Genomic DNA, 19,714 nt, shown 5'->3' with positions numbered 1-19,714 from the left:
GTCCCCTCAGGTTGAAGGTGGTGCTGGAAGGTGGGTGTGTTGCAGTGGGTAGTGAAGTTAGTGTATAGATGAAGAGGGTGAATGTCCTGGGTATAGTCCCATGATCCCAGGCCACTCAGAGTCCCCAGGACTAGCTTATTCATGAGCTCTGTCTGGACCTACCCAGAATGTTACGTGGCTTGGGATTTCTGGAGGGAGGTTGACTTTTGTCTTATCCTTTTTTTTTTTTTCCTACAAGGATTCCAAATTTCTCAACATCCCTGCCAACACTTGTTCTCTTCTCTTTCTTTCTTTTTTTTTGATACTAGCCAATCCTAATGGGTGTGAGGTGAACAAATGTATTGGTTTAACACAATTCTACGGTGAATGTTTAAAACCCTCAAAAGAACAAACCTTTTTGATATCGAGAAGCATGGAATCTTCCTTTTTATATATACATGACTAACAAACTGTTCTGAAAGTTATCGAATTTAATCTCATTAAACGTATCCTGCTTTGTGGATTAGCCTCCCCCACCTCCATCACTCCAAATTTTGGGGTGCTTACTTATCAAAGGACAATCATTAGTTTTGCGATGCTACGGCAGGTCCACCCTTGGTACTTGCTTTCTCCTTCTCAAACCCAAACTACCTCCAAATGTCTCTCTCTTTTTATCTCACCTCCCTTCCCTGGTTCCCCACCCCTGCCCTCTCCTCTTGAATGAGGTGTTCTCTGTTCTTTCAGCTTTCCAGCTGTGCTCTGACCCCCTGCCCCTCAGCCCTCTCCGTCAGAGGCCATGACATTCCCCTGACTTCTCTCACTCGCTGGGGCCCAGGAACTCTCAGATCCTTCTCTCCAGCTCTAGGCCTTCAGTTAACCTGTTCCAGGAACCTGCTCAGGGAGGTCCGTGTGCATGTGTGTGTGTGCGTGTGTGTGTGTGGTGTGATACTACAAGCCTCAGCAGTCTTAGTTCCCACATGTGCATCTCACCACCCTGAATATCACCCTGTTGTGGAGATACTTTCTTTTTGTCACAACCTGACCCCTACCTGCCAGCCAGCGTCTACTCTAGCCCCTCTGAAGAAACAGCGAGCTGTTACAACACCCGCAGAAACACTGAGAGACGAGGCTGGCTCTAGTGTGCTGCCTTCCTAAGGGGTTTTCTTGAGCCCTTTAGAATATACATTATTTTTGCCCTAAATTCTGACCTTAGACACTGACCCCTTCATGAAACAGGATGCTTCCATACCATTTTATCATTTTTTAAATTGAGTTATATTTAAAACAGTGGACGGTACAGGTTTTAAGCGTGCAGTTCAATGAGTTTTGGCCAATGTAAACCCCAAGGCATCACACGATTTTGATACACAACAGCTAACTTAGAGCAATTGCAAGATTCCGTAGGCCTGGAGGAAAGAGCATGGAGTCTGGCCTCAAGAGACTTGGTTACCTAGTCAAGCCTCTGCCATGAACCAGCTGTAAGACTTCGGGCAAGTGCTGTCCACTCTCTGGGCCTCGGTTTCTGAGCTGTATGATGAGAGGGCTGACTCCAGGCGCCTCCTCCAGCCCTGGGTCCACAGGACATGACAGGTATTGAGCAAAAGTCACACAAGACTTCCTGAAAGTATGCGGAGCTTCTGTGTGCTGCTGACATCTGCCAAGTGGATGTGTCTCACCTGGATCCTTCCGAATTCCTGAAGAAGAGAAACTGAAGAAATAATCAATAATTTTAACAATCAACAAAGATGGCGGAATCAGCCAAGCCAAGCCCTGCATCCTGTTGGAATGTACCAAATGCTTGTAAATAAACCCTTCTCAAGTTTGTTTGCTTTGGCACAATATTGAAAAAAAAATATGAAGAGATTAGCTTCAAATTCACGACAAGTACCAAAAACACGCTGTTTGCCAAATAGGTTGAGTTTAGCTATTTTGCTGTTTGGAAGCTAATGTGCGTTGTTAAAAGAGGAAAGGCCTTCTCCAACAGGATGAGATGAATCCCTCCCATTTAGGCAGCATTCTCCCCTTTTCAAGGCCTCCCTGTCCGTCTCTCATACGGTCTATACATCAGCTCTGTGGCAGGAAGCACGATGGGGTAGTCTCCTTTTTGCAGGTGAGGACCCTGAGGCCTGGAAAGATGGTGTGAATATTCTCCGTCCCCGGCGAGCCTACCCCTCTGAATTCTCAGCCCACTGTCTTTGGGCTGAGCCCCACTGTCTCTCTTGTGAACCAACCAACCAACCTAGAGAAGAGAGTCCAAGAAGATCTAAAAATAATAACAACAACAGGAAGAACACTCATAGGTGGCAGCTAACAATAACAGACCTTTATTGCCCTCCCACTGGGTATTAACTCTTGTAATTCTCCCAGCAGCCCAACGAGGGTTCTCCTTGTTTTATGGAAGAGGCAATGGAGGCACAGAGAGGATTCATAGCTTGCTCAAGCTCACACAGCAAGTAGGTTGCAGAGCCAGGATTCCACCCAGGCCCTTTGCTGTATGCTGCTGATTAAAGAAGTTCCTCAACAAAGCTGTTCATTGGCGAGTGAGCAGCCCTGAGAGGTGATGAGGTCCCATGCCACACACTTCAAGTAGAGTCCAGGTGGTGGTGATCACTACTGAGCAATGTTTAGAAGGCAGCTAGGCTTAAGCATCCCAGAAGGTCCCTTCTAACCAGAGATTACAGGACTTGACAAAATCTCTCAAAGATTCCAGTCTTTCAGTTCAGGACAGTGACAAGTCCTCCCGGCCCTTGGGCTTCCAGATTAAACGTCCTCCCCCAGCCTGTCCTGCCTGCCAACCATCCTCTCCTCATGGGCACTGGATCAGTGAGCTGGGAGAACAGGTGGCTGTGCATGGATCATCCTGGAAATCTGACAGCGTGGTCCTCAGCCCAGGAACTGGGAGGGGGGACGGCAGAATACTGAATTACGGGATGTCTGCTGCGTGATTAAATCAGTGCACTGTGTGCTGTGCTGTGGAGATGCAACACACCAGGCTCACTCCTGGGCCTGAGGCCCAGATGTTACTCACAGAACCACAGTCAGAGCGCCAAGGACTCTCAAGGGCACCTCATCCAACCATGCATTTCACATGTGGGGATACGGAGGCTCAGAGAGGGGAAGCAAATTGCCAGAGGCCACACAGCATTTATTAAACAAAATATTAAGTGCCTCCTGTGCCAAGCACTTGGGACTGGGAATACTAAGGGTGAACAAAGTAGCCACAAGCTCCCCTCCCACAGAGTTTATACATTGGTGGAGGAAATGGGCAAAAAGCAGGTAAACACATAAAATCAGAGATTGTGATCTGTGCTATGAAGAACATGGAGTACTTCAGCCCAGCTGGTCGAGGGAGGTCTCTTTGAGAAGGGACCATTTAAGCTGAGGCTTGAAGGAGAAGTGGATGGTGTTTGTGTGTGTGCGTGTGCTGGGGGGATGTGTTCCAGGCAGTGGGAACGCTGTGCCCTGAACCCCCAGGCTGGGATGAGCTCCATGTGTTTGAGGAGCTGACACCTGACAAGGACAGGGGAGAAGAGCAGAGAGGGGATGCGGGAGGCGGATGGAGGATGGAGCACATGGGGTCTTGTGGGCCGAGGTGAGAGGTCTGGACTTTGTTCTTGTTGCAATCGAAGTTATTGGAGGGTTTTCAAGAGGTTGGCAGACACGCTGTAACACTCCTGCTTTTCCCAGTCCATGGGCCCCCTGGGAGCCCTGTCACCCTGAGGGCTTGCAGAAAACACACCGGGCAGTGCTACTCACGCAAAATGAGCCTGGCTGTTGCTTTTCTTTATCAGTGATCTCTAGGCACTTTACCCACATTAGGGGATTAGACCACTCACATTATTTGATGATCCCTCTTCCTACCATGTGTCACAGATCTAAAGACTCAAGTGCTGTGAGACCCCGTGGGAATTAGCAAACCCCTCTGATCCAGTGACTATTGCTGAGATGGGCAGACAGGCAGCCTCATCAGTTTGCCACAGCCTTTCCCCACCTCATTCCTGTGACCCGCACTCATCCTCTTTGCCATAGAGGTATGAAACATTAGAAACAGTTATCAAAAAAATTTCAGCTGATGGGGCTGGCTCCGTGGCGGAGTGGTTAAGTTCACGTGCTCCGCTGCAGGCGGCCCAGTGTTTCATCAGTTCAAATCCTGGGCCCGGACATGGCACTGCTCATCAAGCCACACTGAGGCGGCGTCCCACATGCCACAACTAGAAGGACCCACAACTAAGAATATACAACCATGTACCGGGGGGCTTTGGGGAGAAAAAGGAAAAAAATAAAATCTTAAAAAAAAAAAAATTTCAGCTGGTAAAAATTGTATTTCTGTATTTTAGATAGTTGAACCAAACTTGATCTTTAGCTAGAAGCATTTCTTTTAACTCTTGATTGATTTCATTTATATTTTGTGTGTAGTCCTAAACATTTTCCTATGACTTTTATTGTTCAAGTCAACAATATTGAAGTATAATTTATATATAGTAAACTGTATTCATTTAAATTGTACAATTTGGTAAGGCTTGACAGTTGTATACTATGAAACTACCACCACAATAAAGATATGCATCATTTCCATCAAAAACAAAAAAAGAAACTGTTATCAAGACTGCTAGGGTGGGAAGAAACTTCCAGAACATCCAAACTTTTTTTAAAAAATGGGGATACTGAAGTCCAGAGAAGAAAAGGGACTTTTCTAGGTTCCATAGGAAGTAGCAGTAGAGTGGGAACTGGAAGGCAGACTTCGTCCTACATCCCACCACATCTGGTATGGCCCCCGCAATAGGGAGGCAGCTTGGCAAACCTGTCAGTGTTTCTCGAAAGGGGTTCCATGGAATAGCCGTCTGGGATTTGCTCTATATCTCATGAGTCTGGGGCGTGCTGCAATCACTTCCTCCTTCTTGGAGATTCACCACGAATGGTAAAGGCCCTGAGACATCCAACAGCTAAACATTCATTTAATGTTGCTTAACCCAGTTTCCCCAAATGATGAGACAATGGAATCTATCTTGGTGGACTATCTATTTACATTCTGGGGAATACTCCTTGGGAAGTGCCACCTTAAGAAAAAAGCCCCTGTCCACAGCCCCTGCCCTTATCTCATTATTATTCTTGCTATTATTATCTTTGAAGGCCAGGGCCATAGCTCATACTTGGGCTCATGTGATCACGTCTCCCTCCAGGTGCCTTGCACGGGGCCGAGTCCTCAGGGATGATGACATAGATCAATTAATCAGCATACACTGACGATGCCTGTTGACTCTGGATCTCCTGACTCTTACGGCCTCATCTGAGATAAAGGGCAGCTCCTGTCTTTCCTCTCCTCACCAAGGATAATGCTTGAGGAAGCCTTGGCAGGGAAACTCATAAACATCCCCAAAGGTCACTGAATGCTAAAGCGATCTGCCCTACTCCCCGCCCTCCCTTTTAATCTGGACAAATCCCATTCCCCAGTGTTAAGTCCTAACTCAAGTACAGCCACCCCCAGGAAGGCTTCCCTGACTACCTCTTCCCTGTCTCTCTGGCCTGTGCTCCTCTCTGCCTCCCCTTTAGTCTCCTGAACTTGTCTGTACCATGTGTTTAGTGACTGGCTTGGCATCAGCCTGTGCGGGGATCTAAAGGAGGGTAGTAGGCTGGGAGTAACGAACAGCAGAGAAGAGACGAGGCCTGAGGCTCCTAGTGTGTGCTGGGCCTATCTAATCACATTTAAATTCAATTAAAAAAAAATACTGTGTGGGGCCAACAAAGCATGCCTGTGTCTGAAATTGTCAGAGGGCTGAGAGCTTGCAACAGCTAGAATATGATTTGGAGCGGGGAAGGCACTGCGTTTGGAAACTTTAGAAGTCCTGGAGCTGCCACCAATTAGTAGCGTGACTCCTGAAAAACACCTCCTCTTTCTGAGCTTCGGTTTCCTCATCTATAGATTAGGGTGAGACTCACTCTGCTTCCTTTGTGCGATTTGAAGAATGTTTCTCTTGATTCTATGCCAATGACCATTAACCCCTTTATAATCAGAGCGGACATTTATTCAGGACTTACTGTTTGTCAGGCACTGTTCTAAACACTTTGCATATATTAACTCCCTTAATCTTCACAATAACCCTATGAGGTAGGCGCTGTTATCATTTCCACTTTACAGATGAGTAAACTGAGGCAGAGAGGGGCGAAGGAACTTGCCCAAGGTTACAGAGCTGGTGGCTGGCAGAGCTGGGACTATAAAATGCTTTCACAAATACTGGTTCATTTAACATTCTCAAAGGCATAATGAATTTTTTCAGGCAAGTATTTCCCTTTCCCCTATTTTATAGATAGAAACACTGAAGCTCAGAGAAGCGAAGTAACTTGCCTGATGTCACACAGCTAGGAAGTGGGCAAATCTAAGCCTAAACCCAACTCTTTTGACCTCAAACCCTTTGCCCTTTTTTCTGTGCCATAGGTAAAGGACAGGCAGGTGGTCTGTGATGAGAACAATGTGCTGGTGTAGGGAGTTTTGTTCCCCGGGGCAGAGAACACGTCTTGCCCTTTCTTTTTTCCCCTCTAGTCCCTAAGTCAGGGCCCTTCTCTCCTGGGAGCTCAGTGCTTGTGACTAGTTTGGTCATATTGCCAGGAAAATTGCCTCCTGCCTTCATTTTGGCTGATTTCCACCCTCTGCACGAACTTGGATGTTTCTTAACTGTGGAATGTTTAAGTGTGGTTACCTGAGTCTGGGGGTCTGGGGAGGGTTTGTATTCTCCATGGGTGCTCTCTGTCTTGCGTCGTGTTGTGCAGGGGTCTGGACTAGGGTTCTGATCTTGATTCTGCTGCTCTGGCATCCTGGAGCAAATCACTGAACTTCTGTGGGGCTCAGTTCTTTGGCTGCCAGCTGGGGACAATCACGTCTGTCCTGGTTCCACAAACGCCCTTTGGGAAATGCAGTGTGACACACAGAGAAGGGGCCTGCTGTGAGGCAAGGCATACCACAGGTGCTCAACAGACGACACTTAACTGACTGCACGGGGTCGATTTACAATGATGCGGACACAGCACTCACAATACAGAGTGAAGGGTGGGAAAAAGCAAAAAATAAAACTGCCGAATGTGCAAAAGGATCTCAATTATGTAAAATATACACAGAAAAAAGACTACAGGAAAATACACTAACATGTTGCCAATGATGGCCTCTGGGTCATGGACTTGTATGTCAGTTTTGCTTTGCTAGACTTAAAAAATTTTCCTGTTTGCTAAAGTTAGCACGTTTTTTTTTTATATTTTATCATTTAAAAGTATATATATAAATTTATATGTAAACGCATATATTTATTATATATCATATTATATTTATTATATATTATATATTATTTACCATGTACTATGTTATATCTACTATATATATACATATATAACATATTTTATAAATATAAATATAAAATTTAGTACATGACCCTTGACAGTGCTGCCCTAGTTACCAAAACATTGATGTGATCAGGTGTGATCCTGCATACATTCATTCATTCATTCATTCATGCCTTTCTCAGGAAAACAGACTGAGGGCCAGCTGTGTAGAAGGCACCACTGATGATTACTGCAGGGGACTCTAAGAAGAATGGGGTACAGTCCCCGCCTTTAAGAAACACATCATAATCTAGATGGAATATAAGGCATAACCATAAGTAACCATAATTGAGGGTAGAAAGAAAGTAAAAAATACTATATGCTTTCGGGATATTGCTGCTAGAAGTTACGAGTAATCTCCTCTTAACCAGGAGAAATCTATTCTAGCTGTGGAGATTAATTAAGATTTTATGAAGAAGTTGGCATGTTGTGCTGAGCCTTGAATGACAAGTAGAATTCTGGACAAGGGGAAATGGAAAGGCATTACTGGCAATAATAAAAGTAATGAAAGGTAATGTTTATTTAGCACATACTATGTACCAGGCATTGTGCTATTAAATTACACACATCAGCTCATTTAAGTCTCACTGAAGCTCTCTGAGATAAGTAGTATTATCATCCTCAATTGACAGATGGGGAAACTGAGGCTTACAGAGAGGTTAAGTATTTGCCCACAGTCACTGGATGGTTGAGCTGGGATTCACACTCAGGACCTCACTATGAACAGCTATGTCACAGGGAGAAGAATAACATGAATTGAGGCAGGAAAACATGGGGTCCACAGCGGATTAGAGCGGGAGCTTCCTGAAGGCAGGCAACATGTGTGTTTTGCTCATCTCCCCTCGTCCAGGGCCTGGGCAATGACTGGCACATTGTAAGTGCTTATCTGTCGAGTGAAAGAAACAGTGAGTGATCCACTGTTGCTGAAGTGTGGGCTGGAAGGCAGCAGGACAGGAAAGGGTGTGAAGGTAGAGATTTTAAGCAGAGGCAGGGCCCATCAAAGTCCATCAGAGAGTTGAGAGCCTGCTCAGGCAGTGTGGCAGGCTGCATCTCAGGGAGGGAAACAATTGGTGGGGAAGCCCACCATAAGCCCACTTGAGAAGCACAGGAATGCCAGGGAGGGTAGCGGGGCTGGGGAAGAGGCTGCGTAGGTAGAATGGAGGAGAAAGAGGCTGGGATGGTGCCTGTCTAACTCAGAGTGGTGAATGTGTTAAAAGTTAACTCTCTATCAGAGCTTCATTGCAAATCCATCCTTCTCTTTTACCAACCCCCTGGGGGGGCTTGGGCTGCCTCTGAGCCCACTTCCTCATCTGTAAAATGGGGATAATCACGCTCACAGAAAACGGTTGCCCTGGGACTTAACCAGGTATTATGGGAACAGTCAGTACCCTATCCTACTCCTTACCCCTGCTCCCTTACAGGTTAACTAGTGTCTGCATCTACTTCACAAGAGGCGATCTAGGCTGAGCCTCCTCCCATGAACTGAAGTCAATTTCCTGGCATGTGCCAGAGGCCCACGAGTCTTCAGGGTTTGCAAAAACACTCGGTGGCTGGCACTGTTTGTTTTGGCCGAGGCCCCTCCCTTGCTAACTCTGTCCTACTCCTCTGTGTCAGTATAAAGAGGCCTCACCATGCCCAGGAGCCCCTGATGTCAGAAGATAAGTGATCCAGCCCACGTTCTTCCAGAACAGAGTCCTTTGGAAAAATCAAACTCAAAGAGGAATAAAACTGCACATCCAAGTGTGTGAAATGTTCCTTCCTAATAAGCACAGATAACTCAAGGAACCATCCCTCCCCTTTTACCTATGCCCCCCGAAAGAATAGTTTCATGGAAATTTTATCTTTCTTCACACCCATGAGCCAGGTGGGCAGGTATTGTGCTTCCCATTTTGTGAGCGGGGAGATGGAAGCCCAGGGAGGCTCAGGAGGCCGCCCACAGTCATCCAGCAAAGTCAGCGATGAGACCTCGGTGATAAGCCAGGTCTCCCGGCTCTCTGGTCCCTCTCTTGGCCTCCTCTGTCTCTCTTTAGGAAGTTGTCAGCACCGGGAGCAAACAAACACGTAATTAATTACAAATAGCTATGTGGACCCACTTCCTAATTTTTATTTTTTCAGTTTGATTTTCTATGTGTCTTTGGGTTTGAGGCGCATCAGTGGTTGAAGCCCTGGGCATGGCCCAAGTTAGTCTGATCCTGTCTCTTTTTGCCTAAAGTCTATCTTGTCTTCTCTCTTTTTTTGGCCTGATGTCACCTACTGCTTAGTTACTTGGTCCCCCCAATTAGGGTTTACCTTTAGGAGAGACAGGATTCAACTTTTTCAGTATTTTCCCTAGGCCTGTGTATTTGATGGCTTCTCCATAAATACCTGTGGCTATGGCAATGGAGGGAAGAAAGGCAGGCCTTACAGTGTGGTACGAGGGGTAAGGACAAGGCCTGAGCAGTTAGACTGCCCTGAAAAAGCCCACTCTGACAGTTAGCTGCTGCCTGTGACCCTAGGCACCCACCTGACTTTCTTTTCTGAACTTCAACTGCTTGCCTTTGTAATTGACGATCATAACAGCTCAGGGCCTAGCCTGGTGTCTGGCACAAGGTAGGGACTCAATGGCTATTTGTGGGAAGAATTAATACCTATCTCACTGAGTAATTTTGAGGATTAAATGAGATAATCAATGTCAAGTATTTCTCGCACAACCTAGGATATAGTAGCTACTCAATAAAAGTAGCTACTCTTAACTATTTGGTCATTTAATATTTAGAACTGAAGACACGCGTAGAGAATGCCATAGTGGGTCAGGAATGAAAAAAACCTGAATCCAAACCCCAGTTCCATCGTTTTATGTAGAAAAAGACACTGGATTTAGGATCAGGAGATTCAGGTGTGAGACCTGGCTCTGTCCTGAACTAGCTGAGTGACCTTGGTTAAGTAACTTCACTTCTCTGAACCTCACTGTCCTCATCTGCAAAACAAGGAGCTTGAGTAATCATTAAGATTCCTTTTTCCAGCTCTGACAGCCTCAGTCTAAGATTTAGGCTCATGCAGCTCTCTTGGCTTCTCTGGCCCCGGTTTGCCCATCTGTAAAATGGCACACTCGTGTTTGGGAGTTCCTCCCTGGGGCACGACAGCCCGAGGGTGTGCAGATCCCAGTGCTCCTCCAGCCTCCATGCTGCAGGGCCTGGCGGTTCTTGTTCAGCTCAGACTGACTGCTGAGTAGTGTGGAGTGGTTACTTATCCCCCCAGAGTCCTCGTCCCCTCACAATGTGTATGGGGGCACCTCTCCCTTCTACCTCCACTTACAGGCATATAGTAAAGAATAACCAACAATGACCATTATGTCTCCTACTAACGAAGTTCAGAGAGGATCTAGTGTGAATAACCTCTTCAGGAAATATTTATCAATAAACGTATTAAGGAATAGTGCATTCCAGTGGCAAGGTGCAATAATTTACCTTCTGAGTAAGAGTGTATATAATGCAGTTATGAAGAATCTTGCTTAAATTCCTTGAGATTTCCTTAATCATTACTTTTGTTGGTACCTCTTTTGAAGCACTGGCCTCAGTCTCTGTAATTTACACAGCACTTGGACTAACGTTGTCCCACTTGACTCCACAAAAGCTGGGAGGGTAGAAGCAAGTCAGGCATAATTTACCTGCATTTTTCCACCAGGAAAGGGGGCCCAGGGAAGTGTGGAGAGCTGGCCGGAAACAGAGGCTGAGTTACAACCTATGGAAGAGCTGGGACTAGACATCAGATTGCCTGACTGTCCTCACTAGCACCTCGCCCCGGTAGCCCTGGTCACAACCCTACAACCAGCCTTGTCCTGTGGGACAGTTCCAAGAGGCGTTCCAGTACGCCCTCTCCTCTATCCTGCAGGTCATGTGTTCTAAGCCTTGCCTTGGAGATGGCCAACATTCCAGGCTGTTATGTCTAGAGCAGATGGGATCACAGCCAGTCAGAGGCTACAACTTCTCCAAGTGAAGTGTGGGACCACCTTGGTGGGCAACCACCCAAGGGGTCTTGTTAGACATGCAGATTTCTGGGTCCAGTCTCAGATATGCCTGATTTCAAATGCTTTGGAATCCCTGTTCAAGGTTTCCTCTTACCATCCAAACTAAAGCAGCTGATCTAGTCTAATCTATTACTGTAGTAATTATTGTCTTCATAGACACCAGACAAGCACTTGTTTATCGCTTAGTTTATTGTCTCTTTCTCCACTTTAGAATGTAAATTTCATGAGGCTGGGGACGTTGTTAACCTGGTTTATTGCCACACACACACACACACCCCCTTTCCTAGAATCCTGCAGGCCCCCACAGTACAACGTCAGTAAATACTTATTGAACTGAATGTGTACTAAAGTTTGAAACCGCTGTCATACACCGCTCCTTCATTATACAACAGGGAAACTGAGGCCCACTGAGGAAGCGACTGCTGCAGAGTTGGTAAGGGGCAGGGCCAGGGCCAGGACAAAATCTCAGATCTCTGGAGTTCCAATCGGGTGTTGGTTCAACTCCGCCCAAAGCAATTCTTTACAAAAAAAGAAATCCACTTGTAAGAAAAGACATTTCCTGCCCATAAACAGTTGGTCTCGGGGGCTTGGCCGGATTGCGGGCTGTTGGTAATTCCGTACCCACCTCCTAGGCGCCCGCTGCCCCTAAGGGTTAAGGGCCCGCCTTCCGGTCCGGGAGTCGAACCCATCTCCGGTCAGTGTCCGGGCCGGGGACGGCGGGGAGGAGCCGAGCACAGCCGGCGGAGGTGAGGGCGGTTCGCCCAAGGTCACCCGGGCGGGGCCTGGAGGGGCCAGGCCCGCTGTGCGCCAGCGAGCCAGCACCGTCGGCGCGTCCTTGGGGTGGATGGGTACCCCCCTCCACCACCCTGTAAGTGGCGGGTGGCATTAATGGCTCCTTCTCCCGAATCTGGCTCACCTAACCTCAAGAGCGCGAGCAGGCCCGGGCGGCCGCATGGCCCGTTCCCATGTGCTCCACCTGCGGCCGCTCTCACGCGCTGGCCCTTTAAGGCACCTCCCCCTGTTTACCCCCCCCATTTCTCTTGCCCCCCTCATCGCCCCCGCCTCCCGAATTGCATCAGGCACGTGCTCGCCCCCGTCCGGTCTGAGAACCCCTCACCCCCCAGCCCGGGAGATGCTCCGAGGAATCAGAGGCGAGGGGCGGGGCGAGGGGCGGGGCCCCGAGGCCGTGCGCGCGCGCTCCCGCCGCATTCGCCTGCCCGCCCGTCTCCGAGGGCCGGCCCAGCGGGCGCGCCGCCGCAGCGCCGTCCCCTCCCCTCGCCCGCCGCGTCGCGAGGCGCGCGCCCGCCCGCCGCCTGCCGCGGATCGCGTGGTCTGCTCGGCTCGCCGCGCCTCTCCCCCGTCCGTCCATATTGCTGCAGCCCCCGAGCCGGGAAGCCCGGGCCGCCCCGGGGGCGGGGGGGAGGGAGGGACGGGACGAGAAGCCTGCCAGGCTCGGGGTGGGGGCGACTTGCGAGGACCGGGCGGGGGGGGACGCGCGCCGAGGAGGCCTGGACCGCAGAGTGGGGGGCCTTCCTCCCCCCCCCGCCCCGCCAGCGGGCCTTGGATCTACGGCGCCTGCATCCGACCGGGAGGGAGGCCGCGCCTAGCGTGAACCCCGACCCTTCTCTGCAGGCACTGGGGCCCAGCGCCCCGGAGGAAGGCGTCGCGGGCGCTCTGAGAGCCAAGTTCGAGGCGGGGGAGGCAGCCTCGGGCGCGCCCGGCTTCTCCGGGGGGGCGGGCGCGCAGATGGCCACTCAGGTGGAGCCGCTGTTGCCGGGGGGCGCCCCGCTCTTGCAGGCCGAAGAGCACGGGGGGCTGGTGAGGAAGAAGCCGCCGCCGCCGCCCGAGGGCAAGGGCGAGCCCGGGGCGAACGACGTCGGAGGGGGGGAGCCGGACGGCGGCGCCCGGAGACCTCGGCCGCCCTACATCAAGCCACACAAGGAGGGCACCGGGCAGCTGGAGCGCGAGAGCCCGCGGCCGCCGCAGCCGCCCGGCGCCGAGAGCCTGACCATCAGCGACGGCGAGGAGGGCGGCGGTGGCGAGCCGGGCGCTGGCGGAGGAGCGGCCGGAGCCGCGGGCGCCGGGCGCCGAGACTTCGTGGAGGCCCCTCCGCCCAAGGTGAACCCGTGGACTAAGAACGCGCTGCCGCCGGTCCTGGCCACCGTGAACGGACAGTCCCCACCAGGTGGGTCTCCCTGCTTTCTCTCCTGGTTGCGGGGGCCTCTTCCGGGGACATGGGCGTCCCCTCCCCCAGCGGCCTCCAGGGCCCCGGGGTCCGCCGCTGGTCGTGGTGACTCGGGATTTTTTTTATTGCCTCCTGGCTCGTTCGGGTCGGCGTGCCTTCCCCCCGACACGCTCGGGAACGTGCCCCTGCTGGAGGGCCCGGCGTGTCGGGGCCACGGCCGCCGCCTGGGCCGCAGCGGTTAGTGGGCAACGGCGTGGTCCGGGCCTAGCTCGCCGGGAGAGGGTGGTTGCTGGTTTCGGTGAAAAGGGCCCTCTTCCCCCCACCGCGTGTTGGGGTGAGAGACGGTTTCTGGCCTAAACCTTCCTCGGGAAGCTCCCTCTTCCCACCCCACCCCACGCTCCCCGTTTTGGTAGCGTTGCGATCGTCCCCATGTTGTAAATGTTTAATGGGCATATGTCATGGGCAGAAGAGTGCCCGGCGATGAGTTCACACCGACCACACGGATTCAGGATTTAAAAGTTAACAAGTTTTGTTCTCTGGTAGGTGATATATTAGGCGATATTAGGCGGTCGAGTCCGGGTCGAGGGGTCGGTAACGAGGAGAATGGGGAGAAGAGGAAACCCAACGTGTCATTGAATTCGGTGGTTTCCCTCCCCGATCCTGGGGACCTTCCGCCTTGAGAGGGAACCGGATGGCGAGCGTGCGGGGCATCCAGTTAGGGGGTTGGCGGAAAATGTGAGGCTGGTGAGGGGGCCTGCGGCGACACGAGGGGCGTGTGGCGGCGGGGGAGGGAGTGGCCGGCTGGGCGGGCGGGTGACAGTTGGGCGCCATGCGCCGCGCCGCCGGCCCGCGGGCTGCTCGCGGCCGCTCGGCCTCTGCGTTCGGCGCCCGCCGCGCCGCCGGGGGTGGAAGGCGGGTGCGGGCCGGCGGCGCGGCGCGGCCGGGGGTGTGCGTGTGCGCGAGTGTGAGTGCGCGTGCCCCCTTCCCGGCATTCCTCCGCAGCCGGGACAACGTGGTGCCTCCCCGCGCGGGGAGCGGCATGTGACCGCCGGCCGGCTCTCCCCGGGCCCGCCCTCGGCTTTTTGGTTCTTTTGGACCCGGTCCCTTGGGGGAGGTGGGGTGCAGGAAGTCCCGGCGGAGCCGTGTCGGCGGAGGGGAGGCGGCGCAGAATATGGAGGCTTGTCTCGGCCTCCCCTCGCCGAGAATAGACCGGCGGCCTGGTGGGGGGCGCGTCCTCGCTCGTCCCTTGGCTGGCGCGCAGAGGCGCGGTGGGTCTGGATTGTTTGGTTTTGGATCTTTTTGAAGTGGACCTGCATCAAAACCTACTGGTAGCCGGGGGGACGGCCTCTGGCTTAGCCCTAATGCTTTTTCAGAATTCCTTCTCTTCTGCCGTCGCTGGTTGAGGCTGACTGGTTTAAACCATCAAAATGGGGACAGTTGAAGGGGGAGCTTAGTGCCTTCACTTTCAAGGGAGCAGAATCACTGGTAGTCCTGGGGAAACCAGAACAGCCGATTCTGTAAATGGCATGTTGCAATTTTTATTTCTTTCAAGGTTGCTTCATTTGGAGGAGGGTACATTTGGGGTTTACTAACAGTACCTCAAACCATGTTCTTTTCCTTCTGCTCTTCCCTCCTTTCTCTTCCAGAACCCTCTTATGCAAAGGGCAGTGCCGAAACCTCCATTTTCTTGCATATCCCTCCTGATCCACCCACAGAGGGAGGGAGAGCAACTTTAAGACACTCTTTGGTCCTTCCTCTCTCTTTAAACTCAAAAGGGGTATAATCATCCCCAGGAGAGAGCACTCCTCAGAAGTTTAAATGGGGCTACTCACCCTGGCTGCTGCTGCTGAGCTACTGGTGAACCTGCCTTGTGGGTTTTAGGTCAGCCATGACATCAGGTGGTATTGGGTGCCTGAGCTGGCATTTTGTGGAAGTTCAGGGGCCCTTGCTAGGGTGCGTCATTGGGGTTATTGATCGTGGGAAGAAGACAGCTTGGCTGGCATCTCGCCTTTCCCTGTGAGTGGGGAAGCTAAGATTGCTTTAAGTCCCCAAAGCAAAATTCTGAGTCTGGTAGATTTGCTCTGTTCTTGTTTTTCTGGAATCTTACGGCAAGAAAGTGTCTTGTCTACTCATTGGTTTTGAACCTTTGGCGTACTCTTTGTCAGAGTAACTGAGTTAATCCGGTGGCTTTTCTGTTTAAGCCTGTTGTGAGGGCTTGGATGCTTTTTGAGGGAGAATTTCGTGATTGAATCGTCTGTCTGGTAAGGTTAGCTGGTGGTCCTTTCTTTGGAGTCTACGTGGATTGCCAAGGCGCTTTTCCAGCCCGGATTTTGTTTGCAGTTTGGACAAGCTTAAATGTGACACCAGTGGAGTGGCAGTGTGGTCTTGGGATTTTTGTGTACTGTGATGCACATGTTTTTGGGAGTCTGCAGAAATGAGTGCCTCATAAGCCAGCTAAAAGCTTTCCAAAGCTTGCTGCAAACGCCTATTTTTAGTCCTCCTTTTGGCTCAGATGCTAGTGTTTTAGTTCTTTAAGGCACACGTGCAGTAACTAGTAATAAAAGATGTTTTTTGACGTCCCCTCTTTCTTGTGGGGTTCTCTATCCTGGTTTAAGCTTCCACATCTCATGTTTGTAGATTTGTAGTCTTGGGATTTTTATTTTGGCTTTATGTTGTTTCCTTCCCTGAGAATATTTTGAAAATATTAAAAATTTTTTTCCTTATTCTAGCCACAACCCTTTAAGTGTGAGAGAGGCAAGACATCTTACTTTAAAGAAGAAATATATAGCAAAGGTCCTGGGGTCAAAACTGTGTGGGTTCAAATGCCAGCACTACTACTTGCTAGCTGTGCCTTCTTGGGCAAGTTCCTTAACCATTCTGTGCCTCAGCTTCCCCGTTTGTATAATAGGAATTAAATTATGATTTACCTGCCTCATGGGGCTGTTGTGAGCGATCACTGTAATGATATGTGTAAAGTGTGTAGCCCAGTGCCTGGCATATGGTAGCTCTTATACCATGTCTGGGAGATTAAGTCTATGGGACTTTCCGGGACCCTTTCTGGGTCTCTGTGTTCTCCACCTGTAAATCAATGAAGTACTTGCCTTTTCTGGTATTGTCTCAGTACTCCATGAAATATGTAGGATCCATCTCCTTAAAAATGGACTTTTGCTTGTCCACAGATGTGAAGGGCATAGTATGGATAATCTCAAGGGTTGGTGACCTAAAGAATTGGCTGTTTTTGCTTTGGAATGTGCAGTGATTAATGTTTTAAAAATAGGTTTTTTATTTGTTCCTTTGCCTTTCCTTCACATTACCTGTGGGGAGAGCGCCTTTGTGCTCTCAGGGCTGTGGGGAGAGGCCGGTCTGACTGAACTGAAAGTTGGCTATGGCTCGTGATGTGCGGTGGGTTGAGACCTGAGGGTATCATAGCCACAAGGTTCCACCGCCAGCAGCGGGAATCGGTGGGTTGGTTGTGTGGCACCTCTGACTTCGTGTAGTAAGAAGACTAACCAATGCTGTAGTCTTTTTCTTGATTCTCTTTCGAAGAAAGTCGGGGGCAGGGTCTGAGACTTGAGTGTTTGTGTTCTAGGCATCACTTTTTTCTGTGTCCTTTTGAAGTGCAGCTAACTGACGGCGTAAAATAAAGGGTTATTATGCCAGCTGACCCATGGCAACTGCAGGGTTCTTCCGCCTCCCTGAGCTGGCCCCAGATAAACCTTCCTTCTCCTCTGCTTTCCTTCCTGGGTTTGGACCCTTCCCCAGGTTCCGCCCAGTTGTACCAGCTGGGGCATCTGTGTGGATTTGGGGCATCAGGCTTCACTGTGTGAAGACCTCATAGCATCGAAGCTACTTTAGATCCTGGCCCCTTCCTGCCCCACCACAAGAAGCAGACTGGATGGAAGTGTTCTGCCCTGGAATCATATAGTCTGCACTTTTGAGTCTTAGCTTTGCTTCTTTTGCTGCTGCCCCTGCTGGGTTTTTTTTGAATTAAGGTGTACTTGACATAAAACATTGTATTTCAGGTGTACAACATAATTGTTCAATATTTGTACGTATCAAGCTTTGCATCTCACTTGCTGTGCAATTTTGGGCGAATTACTCAGCCTCTCTGAGCCACTATTACCTCATTCTCAAAATGAGAATAATGATAGTTACTATTTCAGAGGTCATAAGAGTTAAAGAAGATAATGTGTATAAAGCCTTTAGTGTAGTGCCAGGCACAGATCATCTAATAAGTGCTGCCTTTTTAATATTGCTATTTTAAAAATCTTATAGTAAATGATCACCATTATTAGGAGTGTTCATTTCACTTCTGATTCTGCTCATGGCCAGCTTTGTGATCATCAGCAACCCCCACTTCCTTTCTCTCTGTCTCTTGTTTCTTCATCCATAAAATGAGGGAATTGGATTAGATCTAATGTGTTAAGGTTTTTTAGTATCAAAAACACTTTTTTCAAGAAACCCCCTCCCCACAAAACAAAGAAACCAAAGCAGAGCTGCTTGTATGTGTGTGTTCATCTCTGCCACGGTGGTTAAGAATTCCAGCTTTGAATCCAAGCTCTGTGAGGGCTGCAGCGGCTCTTCTGGCTTCAGCAACCTAGACTGATGGTTTGGGGTGCGTGTCAGACCTTGTGGAGCAACCAGACAGTATGTGCCTTACCGTGCGGTAATAGGAAGTACATAGCACTGTCTGTGAACCCCCACCCCCAATACAAACTGAACCCAAACCTAAGAGAACCGTAGATCTGTGAGGATAGAGGAACAGACTGACCGTGGGGTAGCGGTTATCCAGTTTCCGAACGTGAGAAATTCTACAGGACAAATTATTTTATCAAAAAATAAATGGCGGTTTTTTAAAAAGGGAACTGTTATAGATGAAAAAGGTTGAGGCATCAATCAGATGCATTGCATGGATCTTATTTGGATCCTGATTTGAGCAAACCAGTTATAAGAAGACATACTGGTGACAATTGAGGAAATCTGGTCACTTTATATTAAGTTATTTGTCAGGGGTGATAATGGTGGTCTGATTGTTTTTTGTTTGTTTTAAACTCCGTGACTCTTTATATTGTGCATCTCTGGCTGAGAACTGCTAGGTTAGCTTCAATAGCTGAGGGCTTAAAGCTGTTTTCCTGTAGTTCAATCCAGTTTCTCCTCTTCTCAAAGAAGGCACGCAATTAGGGCACCCTCTGAAGGGGAGAGCGAGGGAGGCCTGCCCCTTACCTCCTGGGCCAGGAGTTTGAGTTTGACATTAACTGGGAAGTGAGTGCCTGCTTGGGAGGGAGAGGGGCTTAGGAGGTGGTTCCAGGCCTGTGCTGGCGGGGGTGGTCTCCCCGCAGTCTTGACCTCTGACCCTCCGGAGGAGCAGACTCTCTTGGCTGATCCACCCCCGGTCTGCAGTGGAACCTAGGCTAGATTAAACGTTTCAGAGCTGTTACTCAGCACTCATTCCCTCCCTTTGGGAGGTGGGAAGGGAGGGAGGAGGAGTGGGCCGAAAACCACAAGAACCTCTTTAAAATGGAGAGCTTGGCAGATGGGAGTGCCCCTGTTTACAAAGTCCAAGACAAGCTCACAGGGGGTAATTAGGGTGTTGGGGCCTTGAGAGGGCTCACAGGTGCCTCAGTCCAGGCTCGCAAACCTCCCAGACTGGTCCAGAGTGATCTAAGGGAGTGGCCAGGAGAGAGGACAGCCGTACCTTGCTGGGGCTTCATGAAAGGAAGCAAGTTTTGATACCTGGCTAGTGAAATTATAGGAAACAGTGGGGTGAAGGAGCCAGGGGGTAGGTGATGGGGTTTAAATCAGAGCACAGGCAGAGTACTTCTCTCTGCTCTCCCTTTGTGATCTCAGACAGCTTGCCTAACCTTTGTTTTCTTATTCACAGAATGAGACTAACTTCTGTGCTGAGGTTGTTTTGAGGGTCAAATTGGTATCAAGTATGGGGTTGCTCAGTTCATGAGTTAAAATGTCCCACACGGATTAAGTGTTTTATATTCCGTAAGATGCATTCCAAAGCCAAACATATGTAGTTTGAGGAAATTACCCATTCTGAGGGGTTACCGTGCCTTTCCTAAGTGAGGGTGATAATCAGCACTTAGCTTCACTTTGAAGTAGTGCTATTTGTTATGGTTGTGAGGACCCACTAGCCACCGCAGATAGCCTAGGGTGTCTCCCGTCGT

At 49.9% G+C, this 19,714-nt stretch overlaps 1 protein-coding gene across 4 annotated transcripts in view; it reads left to right on the top strand.

Annotated features, from left to right (window-relative positions):
• The window catches only part of LARP1 (La ribonucleoprotein 1, translational regulator), a 78,040-nt gene that overhangs the window by 15,270 nt on the left and 43,056 nt on the right, over positions 1-19,714 (top strand). For 3 of the 4 annotated variants that reach the window (XM_023617355.2, XM_023617354.2, XM_023617351.2), the window contains exon 1: positions 12,734-13,538. The exons of the other annotated variant lie outside the window; for it this stretch is intronic. In XM_023617355.2, the coding sequence (XP_023473123.2) occupies positions 13,100-13,538 (439 nt within the window). In that variant the 5' untranslated portion in view covers positions 12,734-13,099. Of the gene's footprint in view, positions 1-12,733; positions 13,539-19,714 lie in introns of those variants that run through there. 4 annotated transcript variants of the gene reach the window in all.

The sequence above is a fragment of the Equus caballus genome, chromosome 14, assembly GCF_041296265.1.
Source record: "Equus caballus isolate H_3958 breed thoroughbred chromosome 14, TB-T2T, whole genome shotgun sequence".
Classification (NCBI taxonomy): Eukaryota; Metazoa; Chordata; class Mammalia; order Perissodactyla; family Equidae; genus Equus; species Equus caballus.
Note: the sequence above shows the minus strand (reverse complement) of the source record. Positions and strands in the feature narration are given on the sequence as shown.